Source organism: Sciurus vulgaris (genome assembly GCF_902686455.1).
Source record: "Sciurus vulgaris genome assembly, chromosome: 14".
NCBI lineage: Eukaryota > Metazoa > Chordata > Mammalia > Rodentia > Sciuridae > Sciurus > Sciurus vulgaris.
Window position 1 is genome coordinate 27,373,328 of NC_136475.1, and position 21,709 is coordinate 27,395,036.

Consider the following 21,709-nt stretch of genomic DNA (forward strand, 5'->3'; position numbering starts at 1 on the left):
AGGACTAAGTAAACAGATGTTATGACATTCATGTGCTAAAAGTTGTTTCTTTTCACTCAGGAGGGTACTTCATGTCTTTATTATGAATCCAGCTAAATGAATTTTGCATACATTTTTAATAAATGGGGTTATCTTTTTCCCTCAATCTAGTTAGAACTAGAAAAAAATTGCTGCCAAAATGTACCCTTTTGAGACTAGTAAGAATAAACAGGTAAATAGTGAAAGAGAGAAAGCTAAAATAAAGCAGACATAAAATATAATCGGAAACTTGTGTTTCGTATGTTTCATTTGGGGATGATAGGTATATAGTGAGTTTTGGATTTCTTTCAGAATAATAGTACCCCATAGAGATGGGGTACTAAAATTATTAATCAAGTGACTAGAAAATTGGATTGTATAAAATATCTCCTTCCCCTAATAATGTTTAGTTATATAAAGTAATGAAGCATTGAACATTAATGGAGGTACTCTGGCAGTCATTTTGACTAAGATTTTGTTAGGTGATATATGTATTACAAGTATTATATAGAAACAGAAGATTACCTCTTGTGGGGAGATGGTATAACAAAGGCAATAAAATTGAAGAATCACTCTATAGAAGGCCATTAGGAGTCATGCTGGGGAGTTTTTGAATTTGAGCCAGTTAATAGCAGTTTCCAGAATGTGTTGCATGAGAGTAATTTCTAGAAGATGATTTGGGTCAGATAAAATTTGGGATATGTACCATAGCTTGTTTTTTAAGTCCATGAAACATATATTTTATGAAGTCCTACAGGAAAGAAACCTATTAAGTTTTGTTTAATCCATTGTTTCCTAAACTTGGCTAAGGTACACTCCATTTTTACTATAAAATTGGTAAAAGTGATGCAGACACTGGATAAAATTGCTATAGAGAATAAGGAGCCACCTCCTAGTTGTTTAGGATTCTTACATAGATTGGATAAATGGAAATAAAGTTTTGGGTTTTTTCATTTCATAAATAAGTAAACCAATTCAGAGAAGTTACATGATTTATTGAAGACCATATGAAAGATTTAGGATTCAGACTCAAAACTGTAAGATTTCAAAATGTCTCACCTGTATTAAACTACTCTATCAAAATGAATTCCCACACAAATGGTATTCCTCTACTTCATGTACAACCAGAGAAACAAGTTGTACCCCATTTGTTTACAATTAAAAAAAAAAATTAATTCCCAGATGAAAACTACTTTCTTTTAAATCTAATTATAGGGGCTGGGTATATAGCTTACTGGTATGGTGCTTGCCTCCCTAGCATGTGCAAGGCCCTGGGTTTGATTCCCAGTAAAAACACACACACAATCTAATTATAAAAGTAATAAATGCTTATCGGAGCTTGTCCTTAATCTCTCTTGATCACTGTTCTTTTATCTTAATAATTTCCCTAAAACTTCATTCCTCTTTTCATGCTATGCTTTCTTTTCCTAGTTGATTCTGTCTTTTCCATGTCTAAGGACCAGTGACATCTCTTACACATACGTAAACCTCCTCCATACCCTCAGACGTACTCCTCTCATTTCTTCCGTCACTTAAAACAGTTACCATGAATTGAACCCAGGGGTTCTCTACTACTGAGCTACATCCCCAGACCTTTTCATTTTTTATTTTGATACAGGATCTTTCTTAAGTTGCTGAGCTTGGCCTCCAACTTAAGATCCTCCTGCTCAGCCTCCCAAGTCTCTGGGATTGTAGGTGTGTACCACTGTGCCTGCCTTTTAACATTTTTTAAATTTAGGGTAGAATTTTTATAAAATGTTATCTTGTAGTAAACTAAATCACATGCTGTGCCTGTGACTTTCTGTCAGAGGACTTAGTTTTATGTGTAAAAAAAAAAAAAAGTCACCACTACTCATCCAATTAGAAACCCCGGAGTAATCCTTAACCTGTTCTTTTTTTTCTTTCCCACCCAGTTCCACCTTAAGTAGCATCCTTCCTCATTTATTCCAATCAGTGACTGATTTGTGTTGGTTCTCACTTGAGTCTACTGCTCTCAAGTTCTTCTTTGCTCCATTATACCTGTAACTTTAAAAATTCTCCCCCCATCTTTTCCCATTTGAACTTTTGAAGATAGCCTTCTACTGGTATTTTTATTCCACTGTCTATTCCGTTATTCACACTGTTGCTCTGAGGTCTCCTTAAAACATCTGATTATTATACTCTAAGGGACCCATAGAATAAAGTCCAAATTCTTCATCTTTACATAAATTACCCTTTGCCCTTTGAAGGCCTCATCTTCCTTATTCTACCTCTAAACTCAGCTGTGTTTCAGCCACTCAGAACAATTTATATTCTAGGTATGCCATGCTTTTTCATACCTTAGTTATTTACTTATGCTGTCCATTTGTGTGGAATTATCTGACTTTCAGTGAACTTTACTTAGTACCTACTTAACAGCCAGGCAAGGTACTGAAGATAAACTCAGTGAAAGGACTAGGGCCATATTTGCCCAGCATGTGTGAGGCACTGGTCCTTAGCACCTCATAAAAATAAATGGATAAAATGAAATAAAATAATAAATTAAAAAAAAATAAAAGGCCAGTGATGACTTCTTTTTGAGGGTAGGGATAGGCCAATTTTAATTCATCCTTTATGGCCTATCTCAATTTCTTCATGATACCTTCCCTGACTCTCCTAGTCTATTAGAAGTTTATATGTCTCTCCTAGCAATAATTTGTACATTAAATCACTTGGTGTTAATAGTTTGTTAATAAATCTTTCTCTCCTTTACTTGACTGGTAAAGGGAATATTTTAGATTTTTTTTCTGTCCTCTAAATGTTAAGTATAACAGTTGGAGCAAAAATTTAATGTGGTACATAGGTTGGTAAAGCTATTTTTAAAAATATGGACAATATATTTTTTAAATTCCAAAATGAGCAAATTCTTTCCAAACAGGAAGACATTTGATTACCTAAAAAATATTTTTACATAAGCATTTTGTATAATTGCATTTTAAAAATTGTTACCTGTGTGATATACACTAATTTCTTAATATGTAAAGAGATTTAATATATGAGGAAAATGTCAATAACTTTCAGAGAAATTTGGCAAATAATATGAGTAGGCAAGATTACATAGGGATGTAAGAAATAGGGATGGTTTTTAAATGTGAAAATTGATACAACTTTTCTCATAATTAATAAAAATCACACCAGTGTTGATGTCACATTGGAAAGTTTTCATAACTTCTGTTATTTAGTTAAGCTTATGGCTAAGTTACTCAAAAGTAAGATAGACTGGGGGAATATTAATTTGTACAATCATGCTGGAGGACTGTTTTAATATTGTTAAAAATGTAAGTGTGTACCTTTTGACACATCAAGTCTGTCTCTAAGAATTTGCCCTAGTAATAATTCGCTAGAAATACAAAGACGACTCCTGGGATGTTTCTTGCTGTATTCTATCAAAATTATTGCCAGGTTAGCTCTTACCTAAATCCAAATGATGTTATTGTAATGTGTTGTTGAAATATTTTTCTTGTTATTTTAGCCAAAACTGGACAAGCCAAGACATCTGCAGTCAAAGTAAACAAATCTACAGGTAATTGTTTGGGAGGGGGGAGATTAAAACAGTGTCCTTTCACATGCTAGGTGAGCACTCTACTACTGAGCCACACTCAGTCCTGCAGGTGTATTTTCAATTAAGATCTAGACACATTAGCTAACTCTAAATTAAGAATGTGTAGCAGTTGTCCTGGATTTCATGTCATACAGTATTATTGAATGTATAATAATCCTCGAAATTTGTAGTCATCTTGCAATTTTGAGAAATGAGATTTAGTACATAATGTTCTTTCCTTATAGTAATTATCAAAGTAAGATAAGATAATTTAACTGGAGAAGGTATTTCTCATGATGAACATCACAGATATTTTCTTCCTTTTCATTCATTGAGGTCCTCTCTTACTTTTTATACATTAGTTCAGAGAACAAACATGATCTCTGAGGTTTTTATGAAACTAGTAAGTTTTAAAGTAATTATTGTTTTTTTTTTCTTTTCTTTCTATTTTTCTGCGGTGCTGGGGATTAAACCCAGGGCCACACTCTACCAACTGAGTTCTATCCCTGGCCCTTACTATTTTTTTGATTACCCTGGCATAATGCTTCCTTTCCTTTCCCTTCCATTTCTGCTAAATGCAGGGTCATTTCTAAGTGGATAAGAGCAACGCTTTAAATTGTCTTCCCTACAGTATTAAACAGAAAAGCAATCAGCCTTTTACTGGGCAATACCACTATTAGTGGCAGACCCAAAATTTTCATGTAGTCATTTCTTAGAAGCAGTCATCTGAAGGGGTCTTGTATAGTGAGGAAACGTGTCTTGAGGCTGTATTTACTTAACAAACACTTTACTATTACTTGGATAGTAAATGTATGGAAGTCACTGGTAGATATAAAGTAGGAAGATAAAGCTGCTTAGTCACCCCTTAACTGTTGGAAATAAATGCTGGCTATTTTTTTCTTAAATTTTGGTACCCAAATAGAAATAGGAAAGTGAATTGACTTGTGATAATAATAGTGGTAGTAAAAGAAATGCCTGTTAGGCTTACTGAGGCAAAGTTACTTCAGCATAGTAAAATTTACAAATTACTAAGAATTGACTAGTGTGACAAACTGTAAGGGATTGGTGCAGTAGTTCCCTGTACCAACAGGGATATGTTTCAGAACCCATGGTAGATGCCTGAAACTGCAGATAGTACCAAACCCCACATATACTGTTTTTCCTACATATAAATACCTGTGATAAAGTCTAATTTATAAACTAGGCACAGTAAAGTTAGCAATGATAATAAAATAATAAAAAGGGAATATGGTTTTGAAATACCTTACCAATTATACTTTTTACCTTTTTACTTAAAGGAAGCACTTTACAGTTTCTTTGGCATGTGCATGTTACTAGCATCACTACTCTTGAGCTTTGGGGCCATAATTAAGTAATTAAGTAAACACAAGCACTCAAATAATTGTGTGATATCAGAGGCTGCTCCTGAGTTACTAATGGACAGGTATACATCATGGGTATGCTGGATAAAGAGCACATTCACATCTCAGAATGAAGCAGGATAGATGAAATATTCATCACACTACTCAAAATGACACACAGTTTAAAACAAATTGTTTAATTTTGGAATTTTCCATTTAATATATTCAACCTGTGGGTAACTGAAACTGGAAAGCAAAACCAAAAGGTACTTTCATATTGCTGTTTTTGAACAAAGATTATGGTCTGTCCTTGAATATAAAGGATGGGTTTGTACACTATTTCTATTGGTTCTTATGGATGGCAGTTATTCTTTCTCTGTGTCTTTTTGTGTGTGATTTAATTTTTCGAAAGTATGGTTGTATTCTCACAAGGTTACTGTTAGGTAGTTGTGACATTCACCAAGCACCTTTGTTTATATGTGGGGAAAAGTGTGCAGAAATCAGTTAGTGGTCTATACCTTCTTAATTTAACTTGGAATTCAACTTAGATTTATGGCATTTTCTTGCTGAGTTTTTATAAATTCTAATAATCAGAGCTAAATCTCAGAGGTTTTGGCTTTCTGGTGATCTTTATGACAACTTTGATGATCACAGTTTTTACAAATAGCATCATCACAGAAAGTAAGCAACACTAATAGATGTGTAGGCAGAAAACAAATAGTCTTGGACAGCTAGAACACATTAGGAATGAGTCAAAAGCAGTCTTTATGTGACTTTTAGGTGTTCTTGAATTTTTTCAGTCAACTGGAGCAAGGGAAGCATGGATTGGGAAGCTCTTAACTTTTTGGAGCCATAAAAAATGTGGGAATTGTTTTATGTCCTTCGAATTACTAATTTAGCTTCTAGTTGATTCATACATTTGGAGATTCATTTAACTCACCTGAATGCCATTTATAGCAGGGGGGTGAATTCTTATTTCAGTGATTTTTATTTTTTCCCCCTGAAGAAATAATCATCATAGGTAGATTTTAGAAAATGAGATGCTCTCAAAGATGATACAGCATTTTATATTTCAAATAAAATATGATCATTTGTGCTTATTTTTTTTCTCTGAAGTTCTTTGGAGAATGTTGATACTAATTAAGTAAACTAGTTTTGACTATAGCTTTTGTGATTTAGGGAAATCAGCGGGTTCTGTAAAATCTGTGGTAACAGTAGCTGCTAAAGGTAAAGCGGTCAAAACAGGTAAGACTATTAAGGAAAAAGAGGTTTTATTAAGTTTACTTTTAATTCTTCCTTAAAGCATATAAATATAATATGAAAAGCAAAATTTTTTTTTTTTTTTTTTTTTTTTTTTTTTTTTGCGGTGCTGGGGATTAGAACTCAGGGCCTTGTGCTTGCGAGGCAAGCACTCTACCGACTGAGCTATCTCCCCAGCCCTGAAAAGCAAATTTTAAATTCACAAAATAATTTTTAGTTTCTAATAACATCTTTTTAAAATTTTTTTAGTTGTTGACGGACCTTTATTTTTGTTGATATGCGGTGCTGAGGATTGAACCCAGTGCCTCACACATGATAAGCAAGTGCTCTACCACTAAGCCACAACCCCAGCCCTCTAATAACATCTTGAAGAATTTAATAGATATTTCTGTGACTTGTATAGGACTTGTATTTGTTGGTACTTTCATCTTTGACAGTAAACTGCTATTAAAGATACATTTTTGTATTGTGATATAAGTCATAGCTATAATTTATAAATGCATGCACACACCTGTATATAGCTTTATAGATTGTATAGATTATATTTAACTATATATCTATAGTTGTATAGATTGTATAGTTTGACAGATATGTAATCATATAATCAGAGGCTACTCTGTCATTCCCTCCTGTAAGTTGTTAGTCTTTGGTCTTTTTTTTTTTTAGAACTTTCGCTTCATATTACATTTCCTAGCTTGTATAATTTCTCTGATGTTTATTACTTTAAAAGAATTAGTTCTTTCCATGTTGGTAGGATGAATTTCTCTCTAAAGAAATAGTGCATTTTCTCTGTAAGTGCACTATTTTAAATAAATGTAGCTTATTGAAACTTAGCATAATATTTGTGTGTGTGTGTGTGTGTGTGTGTGTGTGTGTGTGTGTCTGCGTGTGTGTGTGGTGTTGGGGATTGAACCCAGGGCCTTGTGCTTGCGAGGCAGGCACTCTACCAACTGAGCTATATCCCCAGCCCAACTTAGCATAATTTTTTAGTGGTATCTTTTCTCACAGACTAATTTCAAACAACCTTTGCAGAAATTCTAAAACATGTTTTTTTGGTTTGTGTTTGTGATTATGTGTTTCTGCTACACGAAGGTTAAACTTATGACTCATTTACGGCCATTAGCAAAAAATTGTATCTCAAACTTACTATTACTGGTAAACGGACATTCAAAATAAATAGAAATAACAAATATATGAAAAGAACCACTTTTACAATAAAGTTGAATGACTCATTTACTAATACATTGGTATGAAACATGTAAATCTTTGAACAGACCTGTAGAATAACAGTTCAATTGTTTTAAAAGGAAAATCTACTGGAAAGAAGTCTTTAGAAGCCAAAAAGACTGGGAATGTCAAAAATAAAGATTTAAACAAACCTGTAACTGTACCAGGTAAGCTTGAAGTTGTATGATTCTATATTTTATTTTTTTTTTTAGATTCTTTTTACTGTATATTCCCTTAAAAATTCTGAAATTTCCCTTAAAAATCCTGAAAGGGATTATTTTGTTTCAGAAAGAAATATGTGTTAAATTGGATTTGACTTGACCCAGGTCAGTGTAAGGAGACCTGAAACGACAAAATAATTTGTTATTGTTTAGATCACTAATTACATTAGATAAGTGTTTTGTAGATTACTAAAGCAGACTATTTCATGCAGCAAATTCTGAAATAAAGACCAATACGGATGCTAAAGCCACTGAAAACAGTGCAAAAGAAACTATTTCAGGTAGGCCAGTAGAATTTTATTTTGTTTTCTTATGGTTAAGAGTAGAGGAAATTTTTAAATTTTAAGAAAAGCATAATGAGTTTTATATCATTTGTGTTTGTGTGTGTGTGTGTGTGTAGGTGTGTACTTTTCAATTCCACTGTCATGCCCAAGTCAAATTAAGAATAATGATTCACATCTTCACCCTATCTTGATTATTTCAAAATATTGCACTTAATGAACACATGAACAAAATTATATTATCTAAAAGCCAATGTCGCTTTTGGAGTTGTTTCCTACTAATTTTTTAGTCTTTTGTCAATTGTAAATATGTGTGCAAATAGCTTGTATTCAATCCATTGTAAAGTGGGATTTTGATAAATATATCTACGTGAATTTTTAAAAAAATAATTGTTGTTATTATTTTGGTATTAAGAAGCTGCTGCTTTGGAAGCCACAGAAAATGAACCAGTTAGCAAGGTCAGTTTTTATGTTTTATTTCTTTAAAGCTCAAATTTTGGAAAAACTTTTTTTTTTTTTTTTTTTTTAAACCCATGTTAAAAAATTTACAGTATTTGGGTTGTGGAATACTCAAGTCATTTGTGACTCCTTAAATATGGTTTCAGTTCAAAAACCTTCAGTTAACAAAGTAAATAAAAACTTAGGAACAATTTACCAAAAAATGTGTACATATTTGAAGATTATTTTTCCCTGAGAATAGCATGTTAAGCTAGAATTTTGTGGTATCTTTTTTTTCTTTCTGGGAGATATGCTAATATTAAAACTTCAGAACACGTCAGGTTGTTTGGTGTTGTGGGGGGCTTTTGGAGGTGCAAATGGAGTTTCCAGTTTATTTGAAGGTCATAAAGTTCACTTTGATTATTTTCTTGTGGTTATATTTGTCATTAAGAATATTAAAATATCATTAATTCAGATTTTGTTTTTTGAGGTCACTCAACTGCTAATAAGCACGTTTATTTATTTATTTTTAAAAATTTTTTTGTAGTTGTAGATGGACAGCATGTCTTCATTTTATATATTTTTATGTGGTGCTAAGGTAGAAGCCAGTGCCCCCCCCCACATACCAGGCAAGTGTTCTGCCACTTGAGCCACAGCCCCACAAATTTATTTTTGCTGTAACAAATCCATTCATTCTTTAAGAAGTCACTAAGTAGAATGTCCTACTTACTTTATTTTAGGAAGAGTTTTTAAGCACCAGTACAGTACCTTGAGTTCCATAAAGGACTTTAAAAGGAACCCCCTCCCCCCTTTTTTTTTCTTTTTTGGTTCCAGGGATTGAACCCAGGGGTGCTTAACCACTGAGACACATCCTCAACCCTTTTTATATTTTATTTAGAGTCAGGGTCTTGCTGAGTTGCTCAGGAATTCCATAAGTTGCTGAGGCTGGCTTTTGAACTCAGTACTGCCTCAGCCTCCTGAGCTGCCAGAATTACAGATGTGTACCACCGTGCTTTGCAGAAGGAACCATTTTGAACACACCTGATGTGCCAGCAAATCACTCTTACCTGGTTTATGAAAATTATAACTTCCTATCTTTTTTTTTTTAACACAAGTGAAAAATCGCCAAGCTTACTATAGCTTATCCTTAGAAATTTTCCCAATATTTACAAAAAGCAAAATTGGCTTCATGAGAGAATTATCTTGAAGAATAAAATAGATCTGAGATAGGGGATAGTAGAAAAGAAAGTACTTACTTGAAGTGTGGATTAAATTGTTGGGTAAGGATCTAAATGAATTGGGTAAGCTTTTTTATATTGCCTAAAAGTGATTATCTTACTTGGGAATAAAAAGACAACACAGTGATTTGGAGATGGAGGATGTCAGCATGACAAGGTATAGGAAATGACAATAGTATATGAAAGAAAAATGTTGTAAGTGAGCTTAGGTTTTAAAACACTGGGTGGAAAAGAAAAAGAAACCCACAGACTGGGGCCAGATGATAAGTGGTTTGACTTTATACTTACGTATTTGAAGAATGTAAATTTGCAAATTTGAGGGGAAGGTTTTTTTTTGTTTTGTTTTGTTTTAAGTTTAGTCCAGCCTCCTGTATTGGTCAGACTTTCCTCAGTAATAAACACAATTTAATTACTAACATAATGATGTAAAGTAGAAATTTAAATAAATATAAAAACAAATTAAGAAATTTTAATAACAGTTTCTTAATTCATTTTGAAGGAAACAGAAGAAATGTGTGTGGTACTTATTTCTAATTTACCTAATAAAGGATATTCTATAGAAGAAATTTATAACTTGACAAAACCATTTGGTGGCTTAAAGGATATTTTGATTTTATCATCTCATAAAAAGGTGAGAGTTGTTGATATTGTTCATATTGTTTGCACATAAATTTTGAAAAACATTAAATTCATAATACTTGATTTAAAAGCAGCATGTCAAAATATTACTCTAAGGGATTTTAAAAAATATATTTATTTTTAATACTGTTCTAGTAAGGCACAGTTTTAGAGGGAATGGCTTAATAATTTGTCAAAGTTTTTGCTTGAGATTTTAGTTTACTAGAAAATGTTCCATGTCTTTAATGTTTCATAAAAAGTTATTTAATGACTTAAAAATTATGTATTCTTTTACTAGTATGTCTTATTCTCTCTTATCATTGATAACTTAAATGAGCACTGTTTTTAGACATAAACTAATAATGTCCACTATTCTTAGAACAACCAAGTTTGCTGGGCACGGTGGCACATGCCTGTAATCCTAGCCACTCAGGAGGCTAAGGCAAGAGTATCACAAGTTCAAAGCCTGCCTCGGCAATTTTAGCAAACCCTGTCTCAAAATTTAAAAAAAGAACTGGGGATGTTGCTCAGTGGCTAAGCACTACATTTATCCATATGCTACAAACTTTCAATATTTGTTTTTGTAATTTTAAAACAGCACAGTAAAAATTTTTGGTTAATAATAAACAACTTGTCAAAGATATTTTATAGGAGGTGAGATTTCAGGAAAAGTAGGGTAGAAAGCAGTGTTCCTATCATTGAAAGGTATGTTTGAGATCTCGAAAAGTCTTTGAGAATAGAACAGGATATATTTTGGTGACAATCAGAGCCAGTGTTCTTAAAAAGTGAGAGGAGAGTACAAATAAGTTTTGTTGTTTCAAACACGTCAAAAGTAAGATTATTTGAATTTGCACAACTCTGTAAATGTATTAAAAAATCATCCATTGTACACTTTTAAATGGGTGAACTTTATGATGTGACAGTTATATTTTAGTAAAGCTTGTTTTTTTAAAAGTAGATTATTTGTAATGTTTAAAGATAGAGGAACATGGGGGCTGGGGATATAGCTTAGTTGGTAGAGTGCTTGCCTTGCATACACAAGGCCCTGGGTTCAATTCCCACCAAAAAAAAAAAAAAAAAAGATAGATGAACATAAAAGGGAATGCATTTTTTAATATTAAGGATTTTTATATGACAATATATTGAAATAGGGGAAATTTGGATTGTTTAGATACAATTAAAATTGGTTACTGATAACTACATAATGCAGCAAAGTGTGTATATATGTATTATATAAGTATAAAATCTAAACACAAAAATACTTAGATTATTAACTACTCAGTTTTGATTAGAGTGTAATTATTAAATACTTGGAGATTTAATACTTTTCTAGATATTATACAGAAAAATATGAGTTTCAGTTAACCGTAGTCCATTCCCCCTCCATGCTTCTGTTTATGTAGAAGAGTTAGGTTTGAAGACTCCCACGGATGCCTGAAACTTCATAGGACTGAACTTTGTATATACTATATTTTTTTCAATACATATGTATACAAATTTAATGCCTTTCTGGTACTTAACTAAATTCTTAACATGCACGCTGGTCGTAACTTTTGCTGATTTGATATTGAGATGCAACAGAAAAACTAGCACAGATTTCTTTTTTTCTTTTGCACAATTTCATGGAAAAAAGATTTGTCTTCACCATAGATCTTAGCAACCTCAGCATGTAATTTTTCAAATCTGTATTATGTATAAACTTTTCACCTTTTTACTTGAAGTACTTTACAGCTTCTCTTTGGCACATAAAAATTGTTAACATCATACTCTGTGCTTTGAGGCCATTTTTTAGTAAGATAAGTGTTACTTAAATAAGTGTTGCACTCAGCAGTCTGGTAACAGAGATGACTGTTGAGTGACTATCGGCAGCATGGATAGATAAAGGGTCCCAGGCCAGAAGAAGCGGGATGACTGGAGATTTCATCACACCACCCATAATGGCATTCAGTTTTAAAATTTATGTATCCTTTTTTAGATAATGATGACATTAAAATTAGCATAAAGGAAAGTGAATATTTAAAATGAAAAAACATTGTATAAAATGGGAAACAGGCTTCACATCCACAGTGTGCTATATAGCATATTAAAGATCAGTGAGTAAATTGGCAAATGAAAAATAATTTGTAAAATATTTATAATGGTATACAAATACATAGAAGATTCCTACCACATTATTAGCAAATATATAGAAGATTCAATTTCAACTTACCCAGGCTTAAAAATTAAGACAAAAATACATAGAGCTAAAATTTTATACCTATGAAAAAAGCAAAGTGAAAAAAACAATTTGACTGTCATTACACATTTCTTTCTTTATTTTTTTTTTCATTTTATTAGTCATTAAATTTATTCAGAAAACGTAAAATGCTACCTTTTAGGTACTATTTTGGTAGTAAGGATGCAGTGAATAAGTTAACACCTTAATGTTCAATTACTGGAATGTCTTTTGTTTATATTTGTAGTATTGCCTTATGAGTTAAGTCATTTATTATTTCTTAGTAGTCTTAGTCTGGGCCTCACCTGTCTGAGGTCTGCATTTTTTTTATCTAAAAATGTTTATTAAGTTGTTTAAGTCATTTGAAGTATTTTCTTTTCAAGAAAAATTAAGACTTTTTTTTGTAATTTTTATTTTAAAAGGCATATATAGAAATAAATAGAAAATCTGCAGATTCTATGGTAAAATTTTATACCTGCTTCCCAATATCCATGGATGGAAATCAACTCTCCATAAGTATGGCTCCTGAAAACATGAATATAAAAGATGAGGTAAATAATAGACTTAAACCATCATTTTTATTAGATATTATTGAATTTTTTATCAGATTTTTATAGTCTGTTATGTTACCCAGTTTTCTTCTTTGGTGCATGTTTTTTTCTCAGACACTAAGGAAACTTTTTGTCCTTGTAGTAATCACTTAATCCAGTTTGAGAGTTACTTTCATATTAAGGGAATCCTGTATGTAGTTTGTTAGATTAGAAAAAAATTGAAAATTTTCTGAAACAGACATCTCCTCACTGCTCATATCTTAACATTATCCAAACAGGAATCCTGGGAGTTATCTTAATTCTTTTTCTCTGATTTCTTACATGTGATCCTTCATGAGGTTTTGTCTCTCTTAAATGCAGGATTTGTTTCTTCTTCTTCATTCCACCTACTGTTACTTCCTCTCTTAAAAACTTTTCTTGGACCACCAAAGTAATATTCCTTCAATTTCTGCCTTCAGTTATGTCTCATCAAGTCCTTTATTCACAAAACCATGAGACTGATAAAGTTCCTATCTATTAAAATTCAGTAAATACCCTTCAGTGTATGGCCTGGAATGAAATATTATATTAGTATCTCTAGAGGAAAGTGGAAATGCAAAAATCTTGGAAATTGTTGAGATTGTTTTATATATGTCACTTGTGTCAAAGAAAAAAGAAAGTTTGAGAACTGTAGTCCTATAAGATAGTTCTTTTCCTGTACAAAAATCCTTCCCTTAGTTATCCTTTGCCAGCTTTGACATTCTGTTCTCATGTCACTTGGCTTTTTATATTTCAACAGCAACAGTTCACAATACATTTCTACACTATGTAGCTTTTTTATTTGCCTGTATCTGTTATTCCTTATCCCCTGCTTTGCTTTGTTATATTTTCTTTTACTATTTAAATTCTCTTTTGTTGATATTAAGTCTCTTATTCCTTATATGTGAATCTGATGTCTTCCCTAGGTGGCATTTACCGATCTTTAATTAATTTAGAGGAATAGGGAAAATGAAGTTGTATGGATGGGGTGAGACTTCAATTACTTTCAAAAGGATGGAAACATTTTTGGAAGGAATCAAAATTTTGGTGCTCATTTGATGAAATAATGGATAATGCTTATTTGTATAGAGTTTATATTACAAATCTTGACTAAGTACATGAATGAGGAAGAGCTTATGTCTTTAGCCTTTCTCTTTTTGACTTCTTAGGAAGCTCTGTTCACAACCTTGATTCAAGAAAATGACCCAGAGGTGAGTTTTGCATTTACATGCTTGTGTTTACTTCTTTTTTAGAAACACTGTTTTATTGGTTCATCTTTTAGGAATTAAAAAAATTAAACATACCAGTACTGGAGTGATAGAGATGTCATGTGGGGTCTTCTTGGTAAAAATAAATAGTAAAGGAGTATAATAATCGCTGATGTGAAAATTTTTTTCTCAAGTACTAGAGTGTTTAATTAATAGCCAAATTAAGTCAGTGCCCTGTTTGAGGATATTTTGGATAAACATTATATTGATAGTGGAAATATCATGCCTCCTATTTTGGCATATTGTTTTCGTGATTACTCAGATCTAAAATGGAACCTTACTTTGGGGCAGATCACTTGCTTTCGCATGTATAAGGGCTTGGTGTTCTATCCCCAGCACCAAAAAAGAGACCTTCTTACTATCTTTATCTACAGTCATTTTCTTACTCTTGGGAGAAGACATCGTCTGGCCTCTGTAATTTTAAATTACTGCTAATCTGTGTTTACAGTTTGAAGGTACAACTTTAAATTTTTCTATGCTCTCTCTTAAAAAATATAGGCAGATACAGATAAAATTTATAGCCAGTTTGTACATCTTGATAATTTACCAGAAGATGGACTTCAGTGTGTACTCTGTGTTGGACTTCAGTTTGGAAAAGTGAATCACCACATATTCATGAGTAATAAAAACAAGGTAACATTTTCCTTCCTGATATACCTGTATAGAATATTTTTTTAGGGGAGTTGGGGTACCAGGGATTTTTAACCCAGGACCACTTTAACACTGAGCCATATCCCCAGCTTTTTTTATTTTTTTAATTTTGAGACAGAGTCACACTAAATTGCTTAGGGTCTGGCTGAGTTGCTGAGGCTGGCCTCAAACTTGTGGTTCTCCTGCCTTAGCCTGCCGAGTTGCTGGGATTACAGACATGCACTACCATGCCTGTTTGTGGTCTACTACTTTTAATTCAACTTTTGAATTGAAGAATCTATAAATACTGTTCAGTTGCTTAGCAGGATGATAGACCAGGATATTTTCCCCTTGACTGACAGGGAAAAAATGATCATCAATCACTCTCTGTCTTCCTTTGTCTCGTCAGAACTCTTAGTTTTTAAGGGGAAATAAGACTCACATGGAAGAAGGGTAAAATAGTACAAAAAGTATTATCTAACTGGCAAGTTTAGGCTGAGTTCATTTTAACCTGGCCTTAACTAACTTTGTGACCTTGGCAAAGTGTTTTACACTTATTTGTAAAATGAAATGCACATTAAAGTTCCTTCCAGCTATAAAACATGTAGATTTAGGTTTCTTCGTTTATGAGAAGTGTAAATACTTCATAATTTGGCTTCTTTTGTTTTGGTACTAGAGATTGAACCCAGGAGCACTTTGCTTTATTACTGAGCCACATCTACAGCCCTTTTTATTTTTACTTTGAGAAGGGTCTTGCTAGATTGTTGAGGGTCTCACCAAATTGCCGAGGCTGGCCTCAAACTTGAAATTCTCCGGCCTTAGCCTCCCAAGTCTCTGGAATTAGGTGTGCGCCGTTGTGCTGCTTTTCTTAAAATGAAAAACCAAAAATTGTTCATCTGTTTGCATTTTTCATGCCCTCTGTATTCCATATATATTTTAGTTTATGACCATTAAAATTAGGTTTCAATCAGCAATATTTTATCTAGAAAGGTAGGATTTCCTATTAAAGTTGATAATTTTTGCTTCATATAAAGTACATATTTGATCAATGACTATTTTTTTGGTATGTTCCTAACTGATAAATAGAGCATGTTTGGTATTGTAGGAATGGTGTAACATAGGTTAGAAGGTAGGGTGTGATGGCATATACAAATTCTAAAGTTTTATTAATTTAGGCATCCTTTTTATTTAATTTATTTTTATGTGGTGCTGAGGATTGAACCCAGTACCTCACCCCGTGCCTAGGCAGGTGCTTTACCACTGAGCTACAACTCCAGCCCCTAATTTAGGCATCCTTAATACTCTATTTTTAAAATACATAATCTTTTTCAGTTTTGCTTTACCTTTTGTAACATTCTGAGGATTGTTTTCTCTCCTTTACTTGGAAATAGAATTAACAATACCTTTGTAATCACACATAAAGCCTGAAAGAAAAAGATAAGCAAATTCTTCAGAAATTTTAGGAAAAAAAATTTCATTGTGAAAATATATAAATTTTGCCATTTGCAAAAAAAACCAAATTTACCATTTTAACAATGTTTAAGTTCACTGATTAATTTCAGTTATTAAGTATTAAGCACATTCACATTTTGTATAACAATATCATTGCTATCCATTTCCATAAGTTTTTCCATCATCTCAAACAGAAGCTTCCTGTCCACTGTCCATTAAACCTTCCATTCCTTTTTCCCAGCTTGTCAATCAACATTGTACTTCTTTTTTTTTTTTTTTTTTTTTAAACCCTCCCTGTTTGTTTGTTGTTGTTGTTTTTTGGTGGAGGGGTGGTAGTATGGAACAAGGGCCTCTTGCATGCTAGACAAAATGCTCCATGATCTTTCTGTTTCTATGGATATGAATACTGTAGGTACCACATATAAATGGAATTGTACTTTATTTCCTCTTTAGTGACTGGGTTCACTTAGTATATTGTTTTAGTCAGCAGTTTCATTGCTGTGACCAAAAGACATGATAAATCCATTTTAAAGGAGGAAAATTTATTTTGAGGCTCACAGTTTCAGAGGTCTTAGTCCATAGATAGCTGACTCCATTCCTCAGGGCTCAAGGTGAGGCAGAACATCATAGTGGAAGGACATGGTAGAGGAAAGCAGCTCAAGACATCACATCAGGAAGCAGAGAGAAAGAGCTCTGCTCAACAAGGACAAAATATAAATCCCAAGATAATACCCCCAAGTGGCCCACCTCCTCCAGCCACATCCTATCAGTCTACAGTAACCATCCAGTTAATCACAGTGAATCAACACACTGATTAGGTTAAGGCTGTCATAACATCTAAATCCTTTTGCATTGACTCACACATGAGGTTTTAGGGAACACCTCATATCTAAATGATAACTTGTCTTTCAGGTTCATCCATGTTGTATCTTGTGTCAGAATTTCCACTCTAAGGTTGAACAATATTCTGTTGTATGCATTATACCTCATTTTAAAAATCTACTCATCCTTTGGACAGTTCTGTTGCTTCTACCTTTTGGCTGTTGTAAATATGTTTCTGTCAATTGATATGTACAAATAAATGTTTGAGTCCCTTTTTTTCAGGTTTTTTGGGAGTGTGGGGAAAAAAATGGCTAGATCATACTGAAATAAATGTAATTCTACTTTTAATTTTTTAGGAACTACTCATACTTTTTTTTTAATCTTCTCTAAAGGCAATTCTTCAGTTAGAAAGTCCTGAATCTGCTCAATCAATGTACAGCTTTCTGAAACAAAATCCACAAAACATAGGTGACCATGTATTGACCTGCACATTATCTCCAAAGGTGGATTTATCTGAGGTAACTTTCTTTTTGTTGTTGTTGTTGTTCCTTTAGAAAATGAAAAAAAAAAAAAGCATTCACCCGAAACTCAGAAGATATACTCTGAATGTAGTTTGAATAATTATTCTTTTAAAAAAAATTTGTTTTTTAATCTGTAGTCAAACTAGTTCTGAGCTTAAATATTTTTTCTTTTAAAATTTGTTTTGCAATCACAATTGTCATGGTTTATGGAACAGTGTAAATTTGTCTTCATGAGAATAAATTGAGGTAATTTTGAAAAATGTAATACGCATTTTTTGACATGTGGGTGGAGTGATTCCATATATGAATCATCATTGTCCTAGGATATATAGGCTGCTTTATTACTTCCTCCTGGGAGAAAGAAGTATGTATATTTGTTTTAAATTAAATTTTATTGGAACTCTTCTTAGTTGGGCACGGCAGTATATGCCTTTAATTCCAGCATTTTGGGAGGCTGAGGCAGGAGGATCACATGTTCAAGGTCAACATGGACAATTTAGTGAAACCCTGTCTCAAAAAATAAAATGGACTGGGGATGTAGCTTATTGGTAAAGTGACCCTGGGTTCAATTCCCAGTACTGCGGGCGGGGGGCGGGGGGGAGGATCAGTGTATTCTTCACCTGAGGAAAGTTCTCCTCTTAATTGTTTATATCTTCTCTTCCATTTTTATTGGATTTTTCTGGGGATATTTTTAAATTTTTTTTAAGTGCTACAGTTGTATGAAATACCTTTTGTGAACCAGTTTTATGTGCTTATCATGTTTACTCCTATGAATTTCTTTTTCTCTTTTACTTGTGAATTGGGAGAGAAGATAGCTCATATAGGTACCTGTTACAGATTTCCTCTGCCTTCATATAGGGTTTTGTTCCCACTAAGAGGCCACTCCACAGATCGGGAAGACTGCTTATAAATATTATCTTTGGATAGGGTTTATTGACTGTCACTGATTTCTGCTATGCCAGTAGAATGTAGTCTAGACTCCTATCACATACCCTGTTTAAAAGAGGTTCTCTAAGCAGATTATTCATTTTTATGTAAAGTACTATTCTTTGTTTTTTTTTTTTGTTTTTCCAACAGAATCTTTTAGAAAGACAATTTCGACTAATGCATGATTCCTAAAAGAAAAGGCCTCCTTTTTCTGTATATAAACTCTCAATGGCAGATATTTTTGCCATTTGTTCACAGATATGTTTCCAGATACCTAAGATAGTGCTTGGTACATAGGCACTGATCTTTTAGTTTTTACCTTTTGGGGGGCGGGGGTGGGCAGAATGTTGTTGAAAGTTCAGAAAAATATTTGGAAGGATTGTTGTTCCAGCATTTCTAAGTGTTTTGAATTGGAATTTTTTTTTTTTTTTTGTAGTTGTAGGTGCACAGAACGCCATTATTTTATTTATTTATATGTGGAGCTAAGGATCAAACCCAATGCCTCACATGTGCTTGGCAAGCACTCTGTCACTGAGCTACAGTTTCAGCCCCTGGAAATTGTCTTCCTTATAATTAGAAATCTTTTAAAATAATTCCACAAGGAGGATGTTGATATTTTAGGTTTATTGGTTTTCTTTAAGCCACAGATAGTTTCTCATTCATGTCAATATTAAAGAAAATTTAATTGCTATATGTGAATTTTTCTGCGTAACACAACTTAGTGGTCTTTAATGAGAAAAAGATTTCTAGAACCTGATAGTTATGTGAACACTGAAAACTATCTGTTCATTTATTTTTAACTCATCAGGCTTCATCATTCTGTATGTAGGACACCTTTAAAAACTTAAACTGAGCAATTTTACAGATGTCCCATAAAATTTTGTAGATTTTTGTATGTGTACTATATATAGAACAATAGGATATAATGGATTAAGCTTTAGACTTAAAAAAAAAATTAACTGAATATTTAAAATCCAGTAGAATAACCTCTTTACAAAATATGGATTGTGTTACAGGCTCAGAATGAGAAGGACCCAGAACCAGAAAAAGAAAGGTATGTTGCTTTAAGTTTGCTAACATTTTTGTATAGCATTTAGTTAACTGAATTGTATTTCCATATTTGTAGTAAATATTCTTAGATAGCAAAAAATTCCTCTTACTCATTCTTTATATATATGAAGTCATTGTGGTTTTCAATTTTGGTTTCTTTGACTTAGGGGTTTATTTGTTTTTATCTCATTTAGGTTTTGTTGATGATTTAGAGAAACTATATGAATTGAATATATAAATATTACTGTTTGGATTAAGTATATAAATATTACTTCTTTATAAATTGCTTTGCAGAGACTTGAACAGTTCAACTTCATGATCAACATTATATTCTTTTTGTTAGATTCCTCTATTCCAAAATAATCACAATAGTAATTGTGTTTAATCTCCAAAATACAAAATTGCATTTGTTTAAAACACAAAGATAATTTTCAGTGTATACAGTTTAAAACACAAAAAGATAATTTTTAGTGTACACATTTGTACAGTTTTAGAAGCTGAAGTGGGGAAAGGAAAATTTCTCAAAAAAACAAAAAAGTTAATATGAAGTCCTTTGTATTTTCAGAGGATGAAAGATTTTTTTAAAGTCTCTAGAAACTAGTGATTCAAACTTGATTTGACCACATGTAAAGTAAACCCTCTCCTTACTAACATTTTCATTCTATTGGATACTCTGTGTCATCCCCTTTATCCCACCAGTTAATAACCGCCATTCACTGCTTTTCTTTGCAAATCACTGACTTAGAACATTTCGCTGACCTCTTGTGTACTAATTCATTACTGGTATTTGTTAGTCTATGTTATAAGAACATATAAACTTGAAACAGCAGTTTGAAAGTATTTAAATATAAAAAGTATTTATGTTATTTAATGCACTCATTTTAAGATGCCTGAAAACAGAATGTCTTATGGGTTTTTCTTCTCAGTAGTTTTTATAAAATTATACTATTCTGGATGATAAAGATGACTATGAGTTCATTAACATATGTTGGGTAACTTTGAAGCCGTGGATTTTCCACATGTGTCAACACTTACTTTTTTTTTAAGTTGTACATTGTCAACCCAGTTATATTCACATACCTAAAGAATAATACAACCAACAATGTTTTCTCTTAAAGCCACAAAGGGCTCAATAAATAGCAGTGCCACACATAGTAGTGTAGAGAGACCTACAGTTTGCCCACAATAACTCTGTGACTAGTAAATAAGTAGGCTGTCCCCAAAATTCATTTTATGTACTTTGATAGTTTTCTTTGATAGTTTTCTTTTCTTTGATAGTAGTAATTGATCATTACCTTTCTTTTATTGTTTAGATGTATCTTTTAAAATTAAATGTATTAATAATGAATTTACAGATAGTTCAGTCTTATAAAATTTAGAAATTCTAGCATTAATAATTTCATACTTAATTTCTAGTATGCTGCCAATTTTTTTTGACTTACATAACATGAGGGAGAGAGATGTGGGATATAGCCAGAATATATAACATTTCTTTTAGAGGAAATTGATGCTAAGAAAATAATAATGTTTATAAAGTACTTGTGATTGCCCATTCATGATGAATATGATCCTTTTGTTTATAATTAATGTAAACTATTTAAATTTCCCACATAGAGAAAATATCATATTCATAATTTAATAATAATCCACATTATGCCTGTCTTCATCCCCCCATACAATCAGTATTTACTTACCATGTGACTAAGGTTCCAAATAAGGATGCTAGATTTAATTTCCCTAATTCACTAATATTAGGAAGTACCCAGTGAGCCTCTGAAATAAACACTAATCTTCAGTATTGTGTAGTCACAGTCTAAAGTTTCTTGGAATATCTGTCTTACGGTGTTAACCCTCATTCTCATGTTTAGCTTTTGTTCTATGCCTTTTCTGAAATTCTGGAATTATGGGAGTGCAGGGTAGGACCGGGGAATAGGAAATTAGATACCTGTGATATGAAAACCTTACTGGAATCCTTTTTTTGTGCCATTTTCCAGAATATGACTATGTTTTCCTTTGGTCTTTAAAAAGACTTCT

General features: G+C 32.5%; 1 protein-coding gene across 9 annotated transcripts in view; it reads left to right on the plus strand.

Annotated features, from left to right (window-relative positions):
- Positions 1–21,709, plus strand: part of ZNF638 (zinc finger protein 638) — a 102,969-nt gene that overhangs the window by 70,131 nt on the left and 11,129 nt on the right. For all 9 annotated transcript variants that reach the window (XM_079111397.1, XM_079111400.1, XM_079111398.1 and 6 more), the window contains 11 exons: positions 3,509–3,559; positions 6,118–6,183; positions 7,506–7,592; positions 7,859–7,927; positions 8,346–8,386; positions 10,103–10,234; positions 12,859–12,987; positions 14,175–14,216; positions 14,772–14,906; positions 17,570–17,695; positions 19,642–19,679. In XM_079111397.1, the coding sequence (XP_078967523.1) occupies positions 3,509–3,559; positions 6,118–6,183; positions 7,506–7,592; positions 7,859–7,927; positions 8,346–8,386; positions 10,103–10,234; positions 12,859–12,987; positions 14,175–14,216; positions 14,772–14,906; positions 17,570–17,695; positions 19,642–19,679 (916 nt within the window). The remainder of the gene's footprint in view (positions 1–3,508; positions 3,560–6,117; positions 6,184–7,505; positions 7,593–7,858; positions 7,928–8,345; positions 8,387–10,102; positions 10,235–12,858; positions 12,988–14,174; positions 14,217–14,771; positions 14,907–17,569; positions 17,696–19,641; positions 19,680–21,709) is intronic.